This window comes from Scyliorhinus torazame, chromosome 14, assembly GCF_047496885.1.
Source record: "Scyliorhinus torazame isolate Kashiwa2021f chromosome 14, sScyTor2.1, whole genome shotgun sequence".
NCBI classification, from domain to species: Eukaryota; Metazoa; Chordata; class Chondrichthyes; order Carcharhiniformes; family Scyliorhinidae; genus Scyliorhinus; species Scyliorhinus torazame.
In genome coordinates, this window is record NC_092720.1 from 201,146,792 (window position 1) to 201,167,031 (window position 20,240).

The 20,240-nt window shown below is 55.4% G+C and overlaps 1 protein-coding gene across 1 annotated transcript in view; it reads right to left on the reverse strand.

Moving 5' to 3' along the window:
• Positions 1 to 258: 258 nt before the first annotated feature.
• Positions 259 to 20,240, reverse strand: part of LOC140390349 (vesicle-trafficking protein SEC22b-like) — a 30,514-nt gene continuing 10,532 nt past the window's right edge. Inside the window, exons 2-5 of the mRNA XM_072475422.1 lie at positions 10,358 to 10,467; positions 7,089 to 7,249; positions 3,399 to 3,545; positions 259 to 546 (exon numbers count right to left, since the gene is read on the reverse strand). Coding sequence (XP_072331523.1) covers positions 398 to 546; positions 3,399 to 3,545; positions 7,089 to 7,249; positions 10,358 to 10,467 — 567 coding nt within the window. The 3' untranslated portion in view covers positions 259 to 397. The remainder of the gene's footprint in view (positions 547 to 3,398; positions 3,546 to 7,088; positions 7,250 to 10,357; positions 10,468 to 20,240) is intronic.

Genomic DNA, 20,240 nt, shown 5'->3' on the forward strand with positions numbered 1-20,240 from the left:
CCTCAGAGTCTTGGACGTGATAGTCTAGGGGTTCTTCTCTGTATCTAACCTGTGCTGTAACCTACCCTGGGAGTATTGGACGGGACAGTCTAGATGGGGTTTTTCCTCTGGTGTTTAACTTGTGCTCCCTCTACCCTGGGATGTTTGACGCCAACACTTGGCTCTTACGGAATCAGATGTTTTGCTATTTCCCGGCACCAACATCCCTCATCTCGGCAGTGGCGAAAAATGCCCACAAAAGACGAGCACCCAAGAGTGTACGATTATAGAGTCAGTTTTACATTGTCAGTCGGCAGTACAGTTTGTCAGTGTTCCGGAACCTTCCCGGTTAAAGGTCCATGTTAGTTGATTCCCCGATTTGTCGCCATGTCCATTCGCCCAGATCGAGCAATTCCGATCACAACCACCAGAAGTAAAGCATCACCATGAATAGACAGATGCCCGTGGCTGCCGCCTTGGTGAAGCGTGACCTGGAGTTGAGTTCTTTTGCATCTTGCTGGTATTTCTTGGACAGGCTGGACAGGTTGCTCGCTTTGGTGTTGAGGGCTGAGGAAGAAAGAGAGTTTATTTTTATTTATTTATTTAACTTTTCCAATCAGGGGGCGATTTAACGTGGCCAATCCCCCTACTGCTGCACATCTGTGGGTTGTGGGGGCGAGCACATTCACTTCTTTTGCAAATCACATCAAATCTGTGCCCTCTCCCGTTCTTGGGTCATTTCCCAAGTGGGGATGGTTCCTCCCCATCTATTCCATCCAGCTCCCTCATGATTCTGAGCACCTCTTATCAAATCTCCCCCTCATCCTTCTTCTCTCCAAGGGGAACAGTCGCAACCTCTCCCCGTCTATCCTCGTAGCCGACGTTTCTCATCCCCGGGAACAGTCTTGTAAATCTCTTCTGCCCTCTCTCCAACGTGTTCACATGCTTACTATAGTGCGGCGCCCAGGACTGTCCCCACTATTCAAGCTGAGGTCTAACTGGTGTCATGATCAAGTTTATAACCGCCTTGCTCTTGCACTCCATGCCTCCATGAATAAAGCCCAGAATACTTTATGCTTTATCAATTGCTCTCTCCACCTGTCTGGCCACCTTCAATTATCCATGCACTTTTCCACCCAGGTCCCTCTGCTCCTGAAGCCTTGTAAGAATTTTAACCCTCATTTTATATTGTCTCTCCGTACTCTTCCGACCAAAATGCATCACCTCACACTTCTTCGCATTGAACTTCATCTGCCCCCTATCTTTTTTTAAAAGTTCATTCATTCATTGGGATGTGGGTGTCGCTGGTTGGGCCAACATTTGTTGCCCATCCCTAATTGCCCTTGAACAGAGACCCTCTCTGGGCCATTCTGGAGGAATTTAAGAGCCAGCCAGATTTCTATGGGACTGGAGTCACATGTAGACCAGACCGGATAAGGACGACAGATTTCCTTCCCGAAGAAGAATGGCAGATGGAGTTCAACACTGACAAGTGCGAGGTGATTCATTTGGGTAGGACAAATTTGTATGCGGATTACAGGGTCAACGGCAGGGTTCTGAGGAATGTGGAGGAGCAGAGAGATTTGGGGGTTCACGCCCGCAGATCTCTGAAGGTTGCCATTCAAGTGGATAGAGCCGTGAAGAAGGCCCATTAGCGTGTTAGCGTTTATTAACAGGGGGGCTTGAGTTTAAGAGCCGTGGGGTTATGCTGCAACTGTACAGGACCCTGGTGAGACCACATTTGGAGTATTGCGTGCAGTTCTGGTCACCTCATTATAGGAAGGATGTGGAAGCATTGGAAAGGGTGCAAAGGAGATTTACCAGGATGCTGCCTGGTTTGGAGGATAGGTCTTATGATGAAAGGTTGAGGGAGCTAGGGCTTTTCTCTTTGGAGCGGAGGAGGATGAGAGGCGACTTAATAGAGGTTTATAAGTTGATGAGGTGGATAGATAGAGTGGACGTTCAGAGACTATTTCCTCGGGTGGATGTTGCTGTTACAAGGGGGCATAACTATAAGGTTCGGGGTGGAAGATATAGGAGGGATGTCCGAGGTAGGTTCTTTACTCAGAGAGTGGTTAGAGTGTGGAATGGACTGCCTGCTGTGATAGTGGAGTCGGACACTTTAGGAACTTTGAAGCGGTTATTGGATAGGCACATGGAGCACACCAGAGCGACAGGTAGTGGGATAGCTTGATGTTGGTTTCGGACAAAGCTCGGCACAACATCGAGGGCCGAAGGGCCTGTTCTGTGCTGTACTGTTCCATGTTCTATGTAACCAGGTGGGTTTGTGCAACAATCGACACTGGTCTCACGGTCATCGTTGGACTTTAAGCTTCACCATCTGCCGTGGTGGAATTCGAACCCGGGGTCCCCAGAGCATTACCCTGGTTCCCTGGATTACTAGTCCAGTGACCACGACGCCACCGCCTCCCCATCTGCCCACTCCACTAGCTTGTCCGTGGCCTTTCTGAAGTTCTACACTGTCCTCGTCACCGCGACAGTATTTCCAAGTTTTGTGTCATTGGCGAAGGCCGACGGAAGCAGGAGCAAGAGTTTGGGATTGAGTACAAAGCACGGAAATAGGATTGTGGGAGGGGCCTGGAATGAGATGTGTGGAACTGGAGTTGGAGATTCAGAGTTCGAGGGGCCTTCCCTGACGAGTGGGACCAGTGGCCACAAGTAAACATCTTCAGGGGATAAGATCGTGGAATTCGCTACCACGGCGGCTGACTGAAGGAAATAGTCCCAATATGTTGAAGGGGAAAGTGGACGAGCATGTGAGGGGGAAGGGAATGAGATAGCTACAATGGTAAAGTTAGAGTAGGAAAGGCAGGACAAGGTGTGAGTGGAGCATAATGGGGCTGGATGGGTCCAATGGACTGTTTCTGAGCAATGTACTCCATGTAACACCGGCACGTTTCCTTTCAAGCCATCCACCATGCGGATTTGGGAATACATCGGCCGTTCCGTCCCTTCCGCTGGGTCAAAATTCTGCAACTCCCTCCCCAACAGCACTGTGGGTGTACCTACACCGGCGGGACTGAAGCGGCTGCAAGGCATTATCCCCTTTGCCCACTCCGCCCCTTCCCTTCACATCCAGTCAGCAAACAGCCAAGCAGCACACCACGAAGGGCATTCAGCCAATCCTGCCTGCTGGCTCCTGGAAAGAGCGCTCCAATTCACCCGCGTCTCTTCCCATCGACCGGAAAACTTTGCCAAGCACGAATCCCTTTTAAAGTGATTATGGAACCTGCTTTCACCACCCCCGTCAACCTTCACACAACTCGCTGCGCAACAAACTCTCGCCATCTGCGCCGCGCTTCCGTAGGCGAGTGTCCGGAGGTCCCCCCCCTCCCCCACGGCCCGCGTGCCCCGCTCGATACGGGCCCACCGTGAACCTGTGCCCGAGGGCGACTAACCAGAGAGGGCCTCCCCTCGCTGCAGGACCTCCTCGATGTTGGTTACCATGATCCTCTGCACATCGTGAAGCTCGCTGTTGATGGAGCCCAGTTTGCGACGGGACCAGGAGTCGCTGTACGACTTCTTCAGCTTCTGAATGTAGGTGTCTGTGGAGGAGGGGGGGGGTCATCAGCGGGACAAAGTGGAAATGGTTAAGAGGAAGCAGGTAAGAGCCAATAGAAGCAGGGCAAGCACGGTCACCCTCAGGCAGAATGGGTGCAGTGCTGAGGGAATGTTACACTGTCAGAGGGTCAGTACTGAGGGAATGTTACACTGTCAGAGGGTCAGTACTGAGGGAGTGCTGAACTGTCAGAGGGTCAGTACTGAGGGAATGTTACACTGTCAGAGGGTCAGTACTGAGGGAGTGCTGCACTGTCAGAGAATCAGTACTGAGGGAGAGCTGCACTGTCAGAGGGTCAGTACTGAGGGAATGTTACACTGTCAGAGGGTCAGTACTGAGGGAGTGCTGCACTGTCAGAGGGTCAGTACTGAGGGAGTGCTGCACTGTCAGAGGGTCAGTACTGAGGGAGTGCTGCACTGTCAGAGGGTCAGTACTGAGGGAGTGCTGCACTGTCAGAGGGTCAGTACTGAGGGAGTGCTGCACTGTCAGAGGGTCAGTACTGAGGGAATGTTACACTGTCAGAGGGTCAGTACTGAGGGAGTGCTGCACTGTCAAGAGAGTCAGTACTGAGGGAGTGCTGCACTGTCAGAGGGTCAGTACTGAGGGAGTGCTGCACTGTCAGAGGGTCAGTACTGAGGGAATGTTACACTGTCAGAGAGTCAGTACTGAGGGAGTGCTGCACTGTCAGAGGGTCAGTACTGAGGGAGCGCTGCACTGTCAGAGGCTCAGTACTGAGGGAGCGCTGCATTGTCAGAGAGTCAATACTGAGGGAGGACTGCACTGTCAGAGGCTCAGTACTGAGGGAGTGCTGCACTGTCAGAGGCTCAGTACTGAGGGAGAGCTGCACTGTCAGAGAGTCAGTACTGAGGGAGTGTTGCACTGTCAGAGGGTCAGTACTGAGGGAGAGCTGCACTGTCAGAGGGTCAGTACTGAGGAAGGGCTGCACTGTCAGAGGGTCAGTACTGAGGGAGTGCTGCACTGTCAAGAGAGTCAGTACTGAGGGAGTGCTGCACTGTCAGAGGGTCAGTACTGAGGGAGCGCTGCACTGTCAGAGGCTCAGTACTGAGGGAGTGCTGCACTGTCAGAGAGTCAGTACTGAGGGAGTGCTGCACTGTCAGACGGTCAGTACTGAGGGAGGACTGCACTGTCAGAGGCTCAGTACTGAGGGAGAGCTGCACTGTCAGAGGGTCAGTACTGAGGGAGTGCTGCACTGTCAGAGGGTCAGTACTGAGGGAGTGCTGCACTGTCAGAGGGTCTGTACTGAGGGAGAGCTGCACTGTCAGAGGGTCAGTACTGAGGGAGAGCTGCACTGTCAGAGGGTCAGTACTGAGGGGGTGCTGCACTGTCAGAGGGACAGCACTGAGGGAGGACTGCACTGTCAGAGGCTCAGTACTGAGGGAGAGCTGCACTGTCAGAGGGTCAGTACTGAGGGAGAGCTGCACTGTCAGAGGGTCAGTACTGAGGGAGTGCTGCACTGTCAGAGGGTCAGTACTGAGGGAGAGCTGCACTGTCAGAGGGTCAGTACTGAGGGAGAGCTGCACTGTCAGAGGGTCAGTACTGAGGGAGTGCTGCACTGTCAGAGGGTCAGTACTGAGGGAGTGCTGCACTGTCAGAGGGTCAGTACTGAGGGGGTGCTGCACTGTCAGAGGGACAGCACTGAGGGAGAGCTGCACTGTCAAAAGATGCCAAGTTTCAGATGGCACACTAAACCGCAGTCTAGTCTGCCATCTCAGGTGAGCGTAAAAGTTCCCCACGGTGTCCTGGCCAATATTTATCCACAACCCGCATCCGAAAATTAACCCAACTGCCCTGGTCGTTTTCACACTGCCGCTTGCGGGAGCTTGCTGTCTGCAAATTGGCTGTGGAGTTTATTACGGCAGGTGACTCCCCTTCAGAAACTCTCCATTGATCCTCGCGCGCTTTTGGGCGTCTTGAGGTTGTGTGAGGCGCGACAGAAATGCGTGCCGGTTCTGAACCTGGCATGGCGGCAGAGGGGTTAAGCTTGTTTAACAGTCACTGTGACCTCGACGTGAACTGAGCTCAATTACCAGGCGGCCGGGAGACCAATTAACAATCAATCACCGCAGCTGATTTTTCTTCCAATGGAGCCGTCGCCCTGGTAACCTGTCTTGTGAGACTGTGTCTTTTGTTTACACCCTGGCACCAGGGAAAAGCAACCTCAACTCAGCAAATACATCACAGCCCCAAGTGTCACTCCCATGCCAGCTCTGAACTAGAACCAACCTGCAGGAGACGCCTGCCCTCCTCTCGCCCGAAGCCCCCCACTCGTGCACAGCTGAACCCGGTACCCCCTCAGAGTGGCCCTTCTCCCCTGGGAATGAGTGACGGTAGGATCTTCAAAAAGAGAGGGAATCACATCCGAATTTGATACTCTTCTCTTCCCCTCACCGACCACCTCCATCAAAACACACAGGGGTGAGCATGACCACTAAACATTCAAGCGAAGCCGACTATTAAATACAGTGAAGAGAGACGGACTGTCAAAGTTTTGCATCTTGCACTCATCAGGGCAGTTGCAAGAATGCTAAATCATAAAGGGAGCAATGACGTTTACCGCATTGGGGGGGGGGAGCTGATTGGTTGGGAAGTTGACGTTGATTGGTCGAGGCGTTGCCATGGGGAATACACCTGGGAACTGCCCCCGCCACCCCCCCCCCCCCCCCCACCCCCCCGCTTTTGTTGGCGGTTTGACATTTCTGCCTCTGCCCTGTGAGTGCAAGGCAAAAATCTCTGACAGCATGCAATGCGACATGAATCCCAGGTCCCGGTTGAGGCCGCACTCATGTGTGCGGAACTTGGCTGTAAGTTTCTGCTCGGCGATTCTGCATTGTCGCGCGACACGAGTGCGGCCTCAACCGGGACCTGGGATTCATGTCGCATTACATTCATCCCCCACCATCTGGCCTGCGAAATCCTACCAACTGTCCTGGCTTGACACAATTCACACCTCTTTAAACTGGGGTTACCCCATCTCTGGATCTGTAAAGATTGAATCACCTGCTGATGTTCGCATTCCAAGCATTGTCTTGCATCTTTGAATCTGTCTATATATATGTCTGTGGAACATACCTCTACATTCACCTGAGGAAGGAGCAGTGCTCCGAAAGCTAGTGTTTGAAACAAACCTGTTGGACTTTAACCTGGTGTTGTAAAACTTCTTACTGTCCTTTATTTTGTGTACTACCAAGTGACTATTAAATTCACCGACAAAGTGATGAGAAAGCAAGGTGATTCGGATACCCAGTGTCGGTAACAGGTGGCCTTAATTCTTCGAGAAGTCGGTGTTGAATTGTGCGGGACCAAAATTTAGATCCTTTGGTAATTTTGTGGAGAATTCTGATTTCACATGTGGGCATGTCCGGCACGTGGGAGTTTTTCCAAGCTGACCAACATCTTGGACTTACCTCCTCTGCCCCAAGCCTAACGGCGCTCTCCCCCCGCATTCCCTCCCCCCCCCACCCCCCCATCCACAATATGGTGGTTTTCACCTTTCCTTGCCCCATCTTACCGAATTCAATGAAAACGTACGGCCTGGAGACAGTCGTCACCTTCTTAATGTAGAGCTCGCTAAACTCTGCCTGTAGGTCGTCCAGGAAGGCGTAGGCCATCTTCTTGGAGTAGTTCCCCTCGCACAGCACCAGGTAGCACACACCCCGGTCTATCAGGTAGCTGTCGGCATACATAAAAAAGATCCCGCTGAAAACGGCCGGACAGTCCGAATGAGACCGGATTGAGCGTTACAGGACGGAGTCCGGAGGAACACCCCCAGAACCCAGAGAGCCAAGGGCAAGGCGAGAGCGAATCTCCTGTGGAAATTGGCGGCTGACACTGGGGTGGGAAGGACAGCAAGGCCAACACACTCGGATCTACCAAAGAGTACTGCTGCTCAACCTGGTTCAGAGACACCACACAAACACGGATATAATGCTCCGGATGAGGCCGAATTAATGTCTGAAACAAGTTCAACATAACCTCCTTGCTCTGGCGCTCTACGTCCCAATTAATTTAATAAAGCCCAGAATATTATCTGCTTTATTAAGCGCACTGTCCACCTGTCCTGCCACCAGCAATAACTTATACACAGATACACCCAAGTCCCTCTGCTCCTCCACTCTCTTATGAATTTCACCCCATTTTGTATATTGTATGTCCTTGTTCTAAACCAAACTGGAGTATTACGCACAGTTTTGATGTCCTTATCTGAGGAAGGATGATCTTGATATGGAGCGAGTGCAGCAAAGGTTTACCAGGCAGATTCCTGGGATGGCGGGACTGTCATAGGAGGAGTGACGAAATCGGTTAGGCGTTTAGAAGAGTGAGAGGGGATCACGTCGAAACTTACGAAATTCTAACAGGACTAGACAGCGTAAATTCAGAAAGAATGTTCCCGATGGTTTGGGTGGGAGGGGGGTGGGGGGGGGGGGGGGGGGAAAGAGTCCAGACGGGGTCATAGCTTGAGGACTGAGGTGAGGAGACATTTCTTCACTCCTCTACCCCAACTCCCATCCACCCTCCTCCGCCCCAACACCCATCCACCCTCCTCCGCCCTAACTCCCATCCACCCTCCTCCGCCCTAACTCCCATCCACCCTCCTCCGCCCCAACACCCATCCACCCTCCTCCGCCCTAACTCCCATCCACCCTCCTCCGCCCCAACACCCATCCACCCTCCTCCGCCCCAACACCCATCCACCCTTCACCGCCCAACTCCCATCCACCCTCCTCCGCCCCAACACCCATCCACCCTCCTCCGCCCCAACACCCATCCACCCTCCTCCGCCCCAACACCCATCCACCCTCCTCCGCCCCAACACCATCCACCCTCCTCCGCCCCAACACCCAGCCACCCTTCACCGCCCAACTCCCATCCACCCTCCTCCGCCCCAACACCCATCCACCCTCCTCCGCCCTAACTCCCATCCACCCTCCTCCGCCCTAACTCCCATCCGCCCTCCTCCGCCCCAACCCCCATCTGCCCTCCTCCGCCCCAACACCCATCCACCCTCCTCCGCCCTAACTCCCATCCACCCTCCTCCGCCCTAACTCCCATCCGCCCTCCTCCGCCCCAACCCCCATCCACCCTCCTCCGCCCTAACACCCATCCGCCCTCCTCCACCCCAACTCCCATCCACCCTCCTCCGCCCCAACACCCATCCACCCTCCTCCGCCCCAACACCCATCCACCCTCCTCCGCCCCAACACCCATCCACCCTCCTCCGCCCCAACACCCATCCACCCTCCTCCGCCCCAACACCCAGCCACCCTTCACCGCCCAACTCCCATCCACCCTCCTCCTCCCCAACACCCATCCACCCTCCTCCGCCCTAACTCCCATCCACCCTCCTCCTCCCCAACCCCATCCACCCTCCTCCGCCCTAACTCCCATCCACCCTCCTCCGCCCCAACTCCCATCCACCCTCCTTCGCCCCAACTCCCATCCACCCTCCTTCGCCCCAACCCCCATCCACCCTCCTTCGCCCCAACCCTCATCCACCCTCCTTCGCCCCAACCCCCATCCACCCTCCTCCTCCCTAACTCCCAGCCACCCTCCTCCTCCCCTACCCCCATCCACCCTCCTCCGCCCCAACTCCCATCCACCCTCCTCCACCCCAACTCCCATCCACCCTCCTTCGCCCCAACTCCCATCCACCCTCCTTCGCCCCAACTCCCATCCACCCTCCTCCGCCCCAACACCCATCCACCCTCCTCCGCCCCAACACCCATCCACCCTCCTCCGCCCCAACTCCCATCCACCCTCCTCCGCCCCAACTCCCATCCACCCTCCTTCGCCCCAACCCCCATCCACCCTCCTTCGCCCCCACCCCCATCCTCCGCCCCAACACCCATCCACCCTCCTCCTCCCTAACTCCCAGCCACCCTCCTCCTCCCCAACCCCCATCCATCCTCCTCCGCCCTAACTCCCATCCACCCTCCTCCGCCCCGACTCCCATCCACCCTCCTCCGCCCCAACACCCATCCACCCTCCTCCGCCCCAACTCCCATCCACCCTCCTGTACCCTGACATCCATCCACCCTCCTCCGCCCTAACACCCATTCACCCTTGTTCTTCCTCCACCCTAACACCCATCCATCCTCCCCTGCCCTAACACCCATCCACCCTCCCCTGCCCTAACACCCATTCACCCATGTCCCTCCACCACCCTAACTCACGGTAGCACAAGTGGATAGCACTGTGGCTTCACAGCGCCGGGGTCTCAGGTTCGATTCCTGGCTTGGATCACTGTCTGTGCGGAGTCTGCACGTTCTCCTCGTGTCTGCGTGGGTTTCCTCCGGATGTTCCGGTTTCCTCCCACAGTCCAATGACGTGCAGGTTAGGTGGATTGGCCATGATAAATTGCGCTTAGTGACCAAAAAGGTTAGGAGAGGTTATTGGGTTGTGGGGATAGGGTGGAAATGACGGCTTAAGTGTGCCGGTGCAGACTCGATGGGCCGAATGGCCTCCTTCTGCACGGTATGTTCTATAAAAAAAAAACCCAAAAAACGTACTCCTCTAGACTAATCACCCATCACAGACGATACCCCCATAGCCGAACTTGCCAATCACAGTCCATACTACTGGTACGCTAAGTTGTGTATTGATCCGCTATTCTGCACTCAAGCGCTGAAGCTACTAATTCAGGAAATTAGTTGACTTTAACAGGAGTCAATGATGCCAGGGGACACCAGGGAGATGAGGCAAACACTTGAACAGTAACATTGCTGGCAAACCCCGGTTCAATCTCACACACAATCGACGAGCAGAATCGGTGTCACCTACTGAAACATCAGAAGTCCCGTCTCCAGGGTGCAGCGTGTTGGAGAATGTTCCGTCAGCTTCCGGAAGAGCTGCTTGGCCTGGTTTTGATACTCCTGTAGATTCCGGCCCGACTGAAATGAAACAACATCGGACGTGGAGCCATCAGCAAACTTTGAAATGTTACTTTTTCCAAAATCCAAGGCATTATATCCCTCAAACAAAACAGTAGTCGGAGCAGCGACCCTTGGGAAACTCCATCACCCTGTCTGAAAAATAACCATTTCCCACAATGCACTGCGGTGTATCCGGAGGCCAACTTTATCATCCAATTGGACACTGGTCATTCTACGCAATGAGACTTAATTTTGTTCCCCAGCCTTTGATGTGGTAATGTATCCAAGGGATTAAAATCCAAATAGACAACATCCACTACATTCCTCGCATCAACCGGTGATTTCAATAAAAAAAGTCAATTATTTGTCAAATACGCTTTGACTTGCATAATGTTAACATAATTATGACACATACAATAAAATGTTACAGGACAGAGTACAGTATATCATTTTGAAGGTTACCCTTCTTATTTCAGATATCCAATGCAAATTTAACACTCCCAAATTAGGTATAGCACAGGGTTAGATAGAGAGTAAAGCTCCCTCGACACTGTCCCATCAAACACTCCCAGGACAGGTACAGCACGGGTTAGATACAGAGTAAAGCTCCCTCTACACTGTCCCCATCAAACACTCCCAGGACAGGTACAGCATGGGGTTAGATAGAGAGTAAAGCTCCCTCTACACTGTTCCATCAAACACTCCCAGGACAGGTACAGCACGGGGTTAAATACAGAATAAAGCTCCCTCTACACTGTCCCATCAAACACTCCCAGGACAGGGACAGCACGGGGTTAGATACAGAGTAAAGCTCCCTCTACACTGTCCCCATCAAACACTCCCAGGACAGGTACAGCACGGGGTTAGATACAGAGTAAAGCTCCCTCTACACTGTCCCCATCAAACACTCCCAGGACAGGTACAGCATGGGGTTAGATACAGAGTAAAGCTCTCTCTACACTGTCCCCATCAATCACTCCCAGGACAGGTACAGCATGGGGTTAGATAGAGAGTAAAGCTCCCTCTACACTGTTCCATCAAGCACTCCCAGGACAGGTACAGCACGGGGTTAGATACAGAGTAAAGCTCTCTCTACACTGTCCCCATCAATCACTCCCAGGACAGGTACAGCATGGGGTTAGATAGAGAGTAAAGCTCCCTCTACACTGTTCCATCAAGCACTCCCAGGACAGGTACAGCACGGGGTTCGATACAGAGTAAAGCTCCCTCTACACCGTCCCCATCATACACTCCCAGAACAGGTACAGCACGGGGTTAGATACAGAGTAAAGCTCCCTCTACACTGTTCCATCAAACACTCCCAGGACAGGTACAGCACGGGGTTAGATACAGAGTAAAGCTCTCTCTACACTGTCCCATCAAACACTCCCAGGAGTAAAGCACCATGGACGGAATTCTCCGTTGGCTTACGCCGTAATCGGGAAATGGGATTGGGTACCTGCCCGGGGTCTCACAGAGCTCGGAGCACAGGTGTATCAGCAGCATCAAGGAGGCCCTATTGTCGGCTCAATACATCCATTTTAATGTGGATTGAGCCAACCAGGATGCCTCAGAAGTGGGGATCGCTGCCATCACCAAGATGCCCCGGGTCCAGGGGGCGACCAACGCGATGCACGGCTCCCTACGATGACAGGCCACTCTAGACAAACCGAAAGGGGTTCCACTCGACGAACATGTAGCTGATGTGTGACCACCAGATGTGCATCATGCAATTTTGGGCCCGATACTCCGTGATACATACCTGCCGCACCACCGGGTCCGGCCCATGGGATGGAGGATGATGTCAACCCGCTCTGCCATGAGCTCTGGTGCTCCGCATCGTTTGACAATGTCTGACTCCTGGCCTCGGTCGCAGTTTCCACCGTCCGCCTGGATGATACCGGCATGCGAGCTGGTCATTCCATCACACGGTCCCCTCCGATCCATGGGGTGGCGGCGGTGGGGACGGTTGCGGGTGGGGGGGGGGGCATCCACAATGTCTGCTCATTCCCCTGCCCCCCCCCCCCCCCCCCCCGCCCCATCCCCTCTGTGGCCAGCCCACCCCTCACACCGAACTGACAGAGAAACGAGGCAGGTTGTAACAGTGTGAACAGATGTTTAACATGCCGAGCTGGATCCCCAGGTAGTACATCAGGAGCGGATGGCCTGCTGTGATTCCCGCCCTGCGACATGGGTCTGCAGCAACCCGGGCCTGGATGGACCCGGCTGCTGATGTCCCAGGTGTCATGGAGCCGTCATGGTGCCGCCCCCTCCTGCCCGCTGCCCAGCATTTGCGCCGGGAGTTGGGGGGATCGGAGATGCTGTGGTGTTCCAGCACCTCCCCTACGGGAGACACCGGCATGGGCCCCATCACCCCCTCCTCCTTCGGGGTGCCTGATGCCCCCCCCCCCGGGATACTCCATGGGACGGAGATGCGAGTGGAGCTACTCCCCCCCCCCCGGTGCTGCCAGTTCTGGAAGCCCGCTCTGGTCTCGGCCAGGGTCCGCACACTCGCGGCCATGGCACCCAGGGAGTGGACCACCTCTGTCTGGGACTGCACCACATCACCCATTGACTGTGCCACCAACTTCTGGGCCTGCGCCACGTCAGCCACGCCTGGGCACTGCCGCCGACATTTCCAGCCATGGCCTGCTGTGACTAGGCCTCGCCCAGGAGCGCCGCTGCGATGTCCAGGTGGCTCTGGCACATGGCTACCTGCGAGGCGGCAACCCTGCCCTGGGCATCGGCCAGCCCTGCACAGAATGCCCCAGGCCTTGGGCATAGACAAAACCCTTGCCTCCAATGCCTCCACTGCATACGTCACCCATGCGGTGTTGGGGTTAGACTCCTCCACCTGCGCCTACAGGTGTCGGATGCGCGCCGACAACCCCTCATGTAGTTCCCGGCTCAGCGACTGCGTCTCCACTATCGATGGGACTGTCTGTTCCAGAAGTCCGAGATCCGCCTGGCCGGCAGCTAGTCCCTGGGATCGGCCCTCCGACCGTCCTCCCCCCCTCGGCTGCTCCTTCCTCCGCCTGCTGCACCGGGTCAGCTGTGTGGCGGGCACCAGATAGTGTCCCCGGAGCCTCTTCACTAAACCGAGGTGAGTGTCTCTGGGATGGTGGAGGGTGTTGGAGACGCTGTGACGGGAAGTCAGTGTCATCCTCCGACCCGAGCTCTGGGGTGTCCTGGGTCTCGGGTGGAGGGCTGGTGTCCGAGCTGCTCCCATCACTGCACGGCTCTCGGGGGGGGGGGGGGGGGGCTCCAGATGTGGCACTGGCTGGGGGAGGGGGTCACCGGATGGACCCGTCCCATCACCAACAGGTCCTGCAAGACACAAATCAAGGCTCATGATTAGACCATGGGCCAGGGGTGGTGGTGGTGGGTTGACACATGTGGTAGGGCTACCGCAACCAAGAGGGGTCTCACGTCCTTCTTTCTTGACCGCGGCCAGCCTCCACTCCGGCCCTTTCGCTCCGAATCACCGACCACGTCCAGGGCCCTCCGCTCTGCCATGGCGAGGGAACGAGGTCCGGTCGCCCCCCCCCCTCCACTTTTCTCCCGCTCCCTGCTGTTATGAGCAGCCTTCCCCTGGGGGATGGGGAAACAGAAAAGGAAAGAGTTAGACAGTCGGCCGCATGCAGCCCAGGGGGCGGGTGGCTGGGGTGGCCAGGTCATCCGGCCCTGGCGACTGGTTAGTGATGCAGGGTGGGTTCTGACCCACGCTTGTTTGCGTGGTGGAGCGTTGCGGATGGGATGTGACGACGCACAATTTTTTTTTGAAAGAAAAGGAACAGGCTGGGAGGAATGGAAACGTATCTCGCTGTTACTCCAAACATCGCAGATCTGCATCGCCGTGAACAGGCAGCAGAGGAGAAGACTAACTTGTCACCTTCACTTCAGTATTCATATAGAACACAGAACTTACAGTACAGAAGGAGGCCATTCGGCCCATCGAGTCTGCACCAACCCACTTAAGCCCTCACTTCCACCCTATCCCCGTAACCCAATAACCCCTCCTCACCTTTTTGGTCACTAAGAGCAATGTATCAGGGCCAATCCACCGAACCCGCACATCTTTGGACTGTGGGGGGGAAACCGGAGCACCCGGAGGAAACCCACGCACACACGGGGAGGATGTGCAGACTCCGCGTAGGCAGTGATCCAGCGGGGAATCGAACCTGGGACCCTGGCGCTGTGAAGCCACAGTGCTAACCACTGTGCTACCGTGCTGCCCCATATTCTGTGAGCACATGCCCTCGTTGCCCGCCACACACGTCAATGCCTGCCCATGTGTTTGATATGGGGCCTGTGGCCGGATGCCTACGAAGAGCCGTCCCTCCCTCCCCCCACCCAGTGCTGTATCAGGGCCCTGCCCGAGACCCGACTTAAGTCCAACGACGCGGCGCAGCGGGCTGGCTCAGACCACCCCGCGGGCCCCGTCAAGCCCACAAGACGGCCCTTCGACAAGCCCGCTCCACACTGTCCCAGAGAACGCTCCTGGTGCAGATACACGATCGGCTGCCAGTCTGTAATTCACTCGTACTGCTCTCCAGCATCCACTGCTGTGAACAGCGTGACAGTGACGATATAATAATGTTCTCACAGCTCTCAATCAATGTCAGCTCATGTCTGCATTCAACTGTTTCCAGGAAGCTGCTGACGGTTATCGAGTTTATTATGTGTTCCAACGTAGACAGACACCTCACCCAGCACGTTTGGGGGGGGGGGGGGGAAAGAGTACGAAGGTGGTTTTGCTGACTTACTGACCAGCTCCACACACAATCTGATCGCCCTTTGCACGCTCCTCTCTCTATCGCTCTGGGTAATCTTTTCCTTTATTGCCACATCAGTTAAAGCACCACGTTATACAACTCAGAACACAGCAGGGCTGGGAAGGACGGAGACGAGAGACGCTATGTTAGTCAAGTCCTGTGCCAGCAGGCCTGATTGTTGAAGGCCCGTGGATTCCGGGAGGACGTGAAGACCGGGCAGGACCGCTCCGAGGAGCTGGGAAAGGCAGAGTTATCGTGGAATGTTATCAGTTACTGACATCGGTTTTAACGGAGGGTGGGGATGTGTGTGAGGGGCGGTGTGAGAGGGGGGGGGGGGGGGGGGGGAAGTCAGACGCACATGAGGATGACATATTTGGAGGAAGAAAAAGACGTGCATTGACACACACCCTTTCACAACCTCAAAGTGTTCCCTAAAGGGCTTTACAACCAACGAAGAACTGTCTGAAGTGCAGTCACCGTTGTAATGCAGGAATCACGGCAGCCAATTTGTTATCATCGTAGAATTTACAATACAGAAGGACACCACTCAGCCCATCGAGTCTGCACCGGCCACCGGAAAAAGCACCCCGCGCAAGCCCATACCTCCAATCTGTACCCCATAACCCAGTAACCCCACCTAACCTTCTTGGACACAGAGGGCAATTTAGAATGGCCAATCCACGGGAAGGACGTGCAAACTCCGTACAGCCAGTGAGCCAAGCCTGGAATCGAACCTGGGACCCCTGGAGCTGTGAAACAACTGAGCTGCCGTGCCGCCCCCAAATGTAATACAGGAACCACGACAGCCAATTTGTTGTAATGGAAGAAACACGGCATCCAATTTGCTCGCAGTAAGCTCCCACCAGACAGCAGTGTAATCAGGACCTGATCGTCTGTCTTGGGCGATTTTGTTTGAGGAGGAGATATTTAGTCAGTATGAAATTGTGCCGCAGGAGCATTTGCCTCCATTCGAATGAATAGACGAAGGCTCGGCTTAAAAACCCACCCAAAAGACAGCACTTCTGACAGCACTCTCTCAGTACTGACCCTCTGACAGTGCAGCACTCTCTCAGTACTGACCCTCTGACAGCGCAGCACTCCCTCAGTACTGACCCTCTGACAGTGCAGCATTCCCTCAGTACTGACCCTCTGACAGTGCAGCACTCTCTCAGTACTGACCCTCTGACTGTGCAGAACTCCTTCAGTACTGACCCTCTGACAGTGCAGCACTCCCTCAGTACTGACCCTCTGACAGTGCAGCACTCCCTCAGTACTGACCCTCTGACAGTGCAGCACTCTATCAGTTCTACTGAGCCCCTGACAGTGCAGCACTCCCTCAGTACTGACCGTGCGACAGTGCAGCTCTCCCTCAGTACTGACCCACTGACAGTGCAGCACTCCCTCAGTACTGTCCCTCTGACAGTGCAGCACTCCCTCAGTACTGACCCTCTGACAGTGCAGCACTCCCTCAGTACTGACCCACTAACAGTGCAGCACTCCCTCAGTACTGACCCACTGACAGTGCAGCTCTCCCTCAGTACTGACCTCTGACTGTGCAGCTCTCCCTCAGTACTGACCCTCTGACAGTGCAGAACTCTCTCAGTACTGACCCTCTGACTGTGCAGCTCTCCCTCAGTACTGACCCACTGACAGTGCAGCACTCCCTCAGTACTGACCTCTGACTGTGCAGCTCTCCCTCAGTACTGACCATCTGACAGTGCAGCTCTCCCTCAGTACTGACCCTCTGACAGTGCAGCACTCTCTCAGTACTGACCCACTGACAGTGGAGCTCTCCATCAGTACTGACCCTCTGACAGTGCAGCACTCCCTCAGTACTGACCCTCTGACAGTGCAGCTCTCCCTCAGTACTGACCCTCTGACAGTGCAGCGCTCCCTCAGTACTGACCCTCTGACTGTGCAGCACTCCCTCAGTACTGACCCTCTGACAGTGCATCTCTCCCTCAGTACTGACCCTCTGACAGTGCAGCACTCTCTCAGTACTGACCCACTGACAGTGGAGCTCTCCCTCAGTACTGCCCCACTGACAGTGGAGCTCTCCCTCAGTACTGACCCTCTGACAGGGCAGCATTCCCTGTGTACTGACCCTCTGACACTGCAGCACTCCCTCAGCACTGACCCTCTGACAGTGCAGCACTCCCTCAGTACTGACCCTCTAACAGTGCAGCACTCCCTCAGTACTGACCCACTAACAGTGGAGCACTCTCTCAGCACTGACAGTGCAGCTCTCCCTCAGTACTGACCCATTGACGTGCAGCTCACCTAAGTACTGACTTTCTGACAGTGCAGCACTCCCTCAGTACTGACCCTCTGACAATGCAGCACTCCCTCAGTACTGACCCTCTGACAGTGCAGCACTCCCTCAGTACTGACCCTCTGACAGTGCAGCACTCCCTCAGTACTGACCCTCTGACAGTGCAGCTCTCCCTCAGTACTGACCCTCTGACTGTGCAGCACTCCCTCAGTACTGACCCTCTGACAGTGCAGCACTCACCTAGACTGACCCTTTGACAGTGCAGCTCTCCCTCAGTACTGACCCTCTGACAGTGCAGCTCTCCCTCAGTGCTGACCCACTAACAGTGGAGCACTGCCTCAGTACTGACCCTCTGACAGTGCAGCTCTCCCTCAGTACTGACCCATTGACGTGCAGCTCACCTAAGTACTGACTTTCTGACAGTGCAGCACTCCCTCAGTACTGACCCTCTGACAGTGCAGCACTCCCTCAGTACTGACCCTCTGACAGTGCAGCACTCCCTCAGTACTGACCCTCTGACAGTGCAGCTCTACCTCAGTACTGACCCTCTGACTGTGCAGCACTCCCTCAGTACTGACCCTCTGACAGTGCAGCACTCACCTAGACTGACCCTCTGACAGTGCAGCTCTCCCTCAGTACTGACCCTCTGACAGTGCAGCTCTCCCTCAGTGCTGACCCTCTGACAGTGCAGAACTCTCTCAGCACTGACCCTCTGACAGTGCAGCACTCCCTCAGTACTGGCCCACTGACAGTGCAGCACTCCCTCAGTACTGACCCTCTGACAGTGCAGCACTCCCTCAGTACTGACCCTCTGACAGTGCAGCTCTCCCTCAGTACTGACCCCCTGACAGTGCAGCGCTCCTTCAGTACTGATCCTCTGACAGTGCAGCGCTCCCTCAGTACTGACCATCCGAAAGTGCAGCACTCCCTCAGTCCTGACCCTCTGACAGCGCGGCACTCCCTCAGTACTGACCCTCTGACAGTACAGCACTCCCTCAGTACGGACCCTCTGACAGTGCAGCGCTCCCTCAGTACTGACCGTCCAACAGTGCAGCACTCCCTCAGTACTGCCCCTGTGACAGTGCAGCACTCCCTCAGTACTGTCCCTCTGACAGTGCAGCACTCCCTCAGTACTGACCCTCTGACAGTGCAGAACTCCCTCAGTACTGACCCTCTGACAGTGCAGCACTCCCTCAGTGCTGACCCTCTGACAGTGCAGTGTTCCCTCAGTACTGACCCTCTGACAGTGCAGCACTCCCTCAGCACTGACCCTCTGACAGTGCAGCAGTTCCTCAGTACGGACCCTCTGACAGTGCAGCGCTCCCTCAGTACTGACCGTCCAACAGTGCAGCACTCCCTCAGTACTGACCCTGTGACAGTGCAGCACTCCCTCAGTACTGACCCTCTGACAGTGCAGCGCTCCCTCAGTACTGACCCTCTGACAGTGCAGCACTCCCTCAGTGCTGACCCTCTGACAGTGCAGTGTTCCCTCAGTACTGACCCTCTGACAGTTCAGCACTCCCTCAGCACTGACCCTCTGACAGTGCAGCACTCCCTCAGTACTGACCCACTGACAGTGGAGCTCTCCCTCAGTACTGCCCCACTGACAGTGGAGCTATCCCTCAGTACTGACCCTCTGACAGGGCAGCACTCCCTCAGTACTGACCCTCTAACAGTGCAGCACTCCCTTAGTACTGACCCACTAACAGTGGAGTACTCCCTCAGTACTGACCCTCTGACAGTGCAGCTCTCCCTCAGTACTGACCCCCTGACAGTGCAGCGCTCCTTCAGTACTGATCCTCTGACAGTGCAGCGCTCCCTCAGTACTGGCCATCCGAAAGTGCAGCACTCCCTCAGTCCTGACCCTCTGACAGCGCGGCACTCCCTCAGTACTGACCCTCTGACAGTGCAGCGCTCCCTCAGTCCTGACCGTCCAACAGTGCAGCACTCCCTCAGTACTGACCCTGTGACAGTGCAGCACTCCCTCAGTACTGTCCCTCTGACAGTGCAGCACTCCCTCAGTACTGACCCTCTGACAGTGCAGCACTCCCTCAGTGCTGACCCTCTGACAGTGCAGTGTTCCCTCAGTACTGACCCTCTGACAGTTCAGCACTCCCTCAGCACTGACCCTCTGACAGTGCAGCAGTTCCTCAGTACTGACCCTCTGACAGTGCAGCACTCCCTCAGTACTGACCCTCTGACAGTGCAGCACTCCCTCAGTACTGTCCCTCTGACAGTGCAGCACTCCCTCAGTACTGACCATCTGACAGTGCGGCACTCCCTCAGTACTGACCCTCTGACAGTGCAGGGCTCCCTCAGTACTGACCCTCTGACAGTGCAGCACTCCCTCAGTACTGACTCTCTGACAGTGCAGCACTCCCTCAGTACTGACCCTCTGACAGTGCACAACTCCCTCAGTACTGACCCTCTGACAGTGCAGCACTCCCTCAGTGCTGTCCCTCTGACAGTGCAGCACTCCCTCAGTACTGACCCTCTGACAGTGCAGCACTCCCTCAGTGCTGACCCTCTGACAGTGCAGCACTCCCTCAGTACTGACCCTCTGACAGTGCAGCACTCCCTCAGTACTGACCCTCTGACAGTGCAGCACTCCCTCAGTACTGACCCTCTGACAGTGCCACCTCGGACCTGCCTCCTTCTTCTACCAGTCTGCGGAGCGGGTCTGAAGGAACCCAAGGAAGAGAGTAGGTGCAGAGGTGCTTTCTTTGCTGATAGAGTCTAACCCA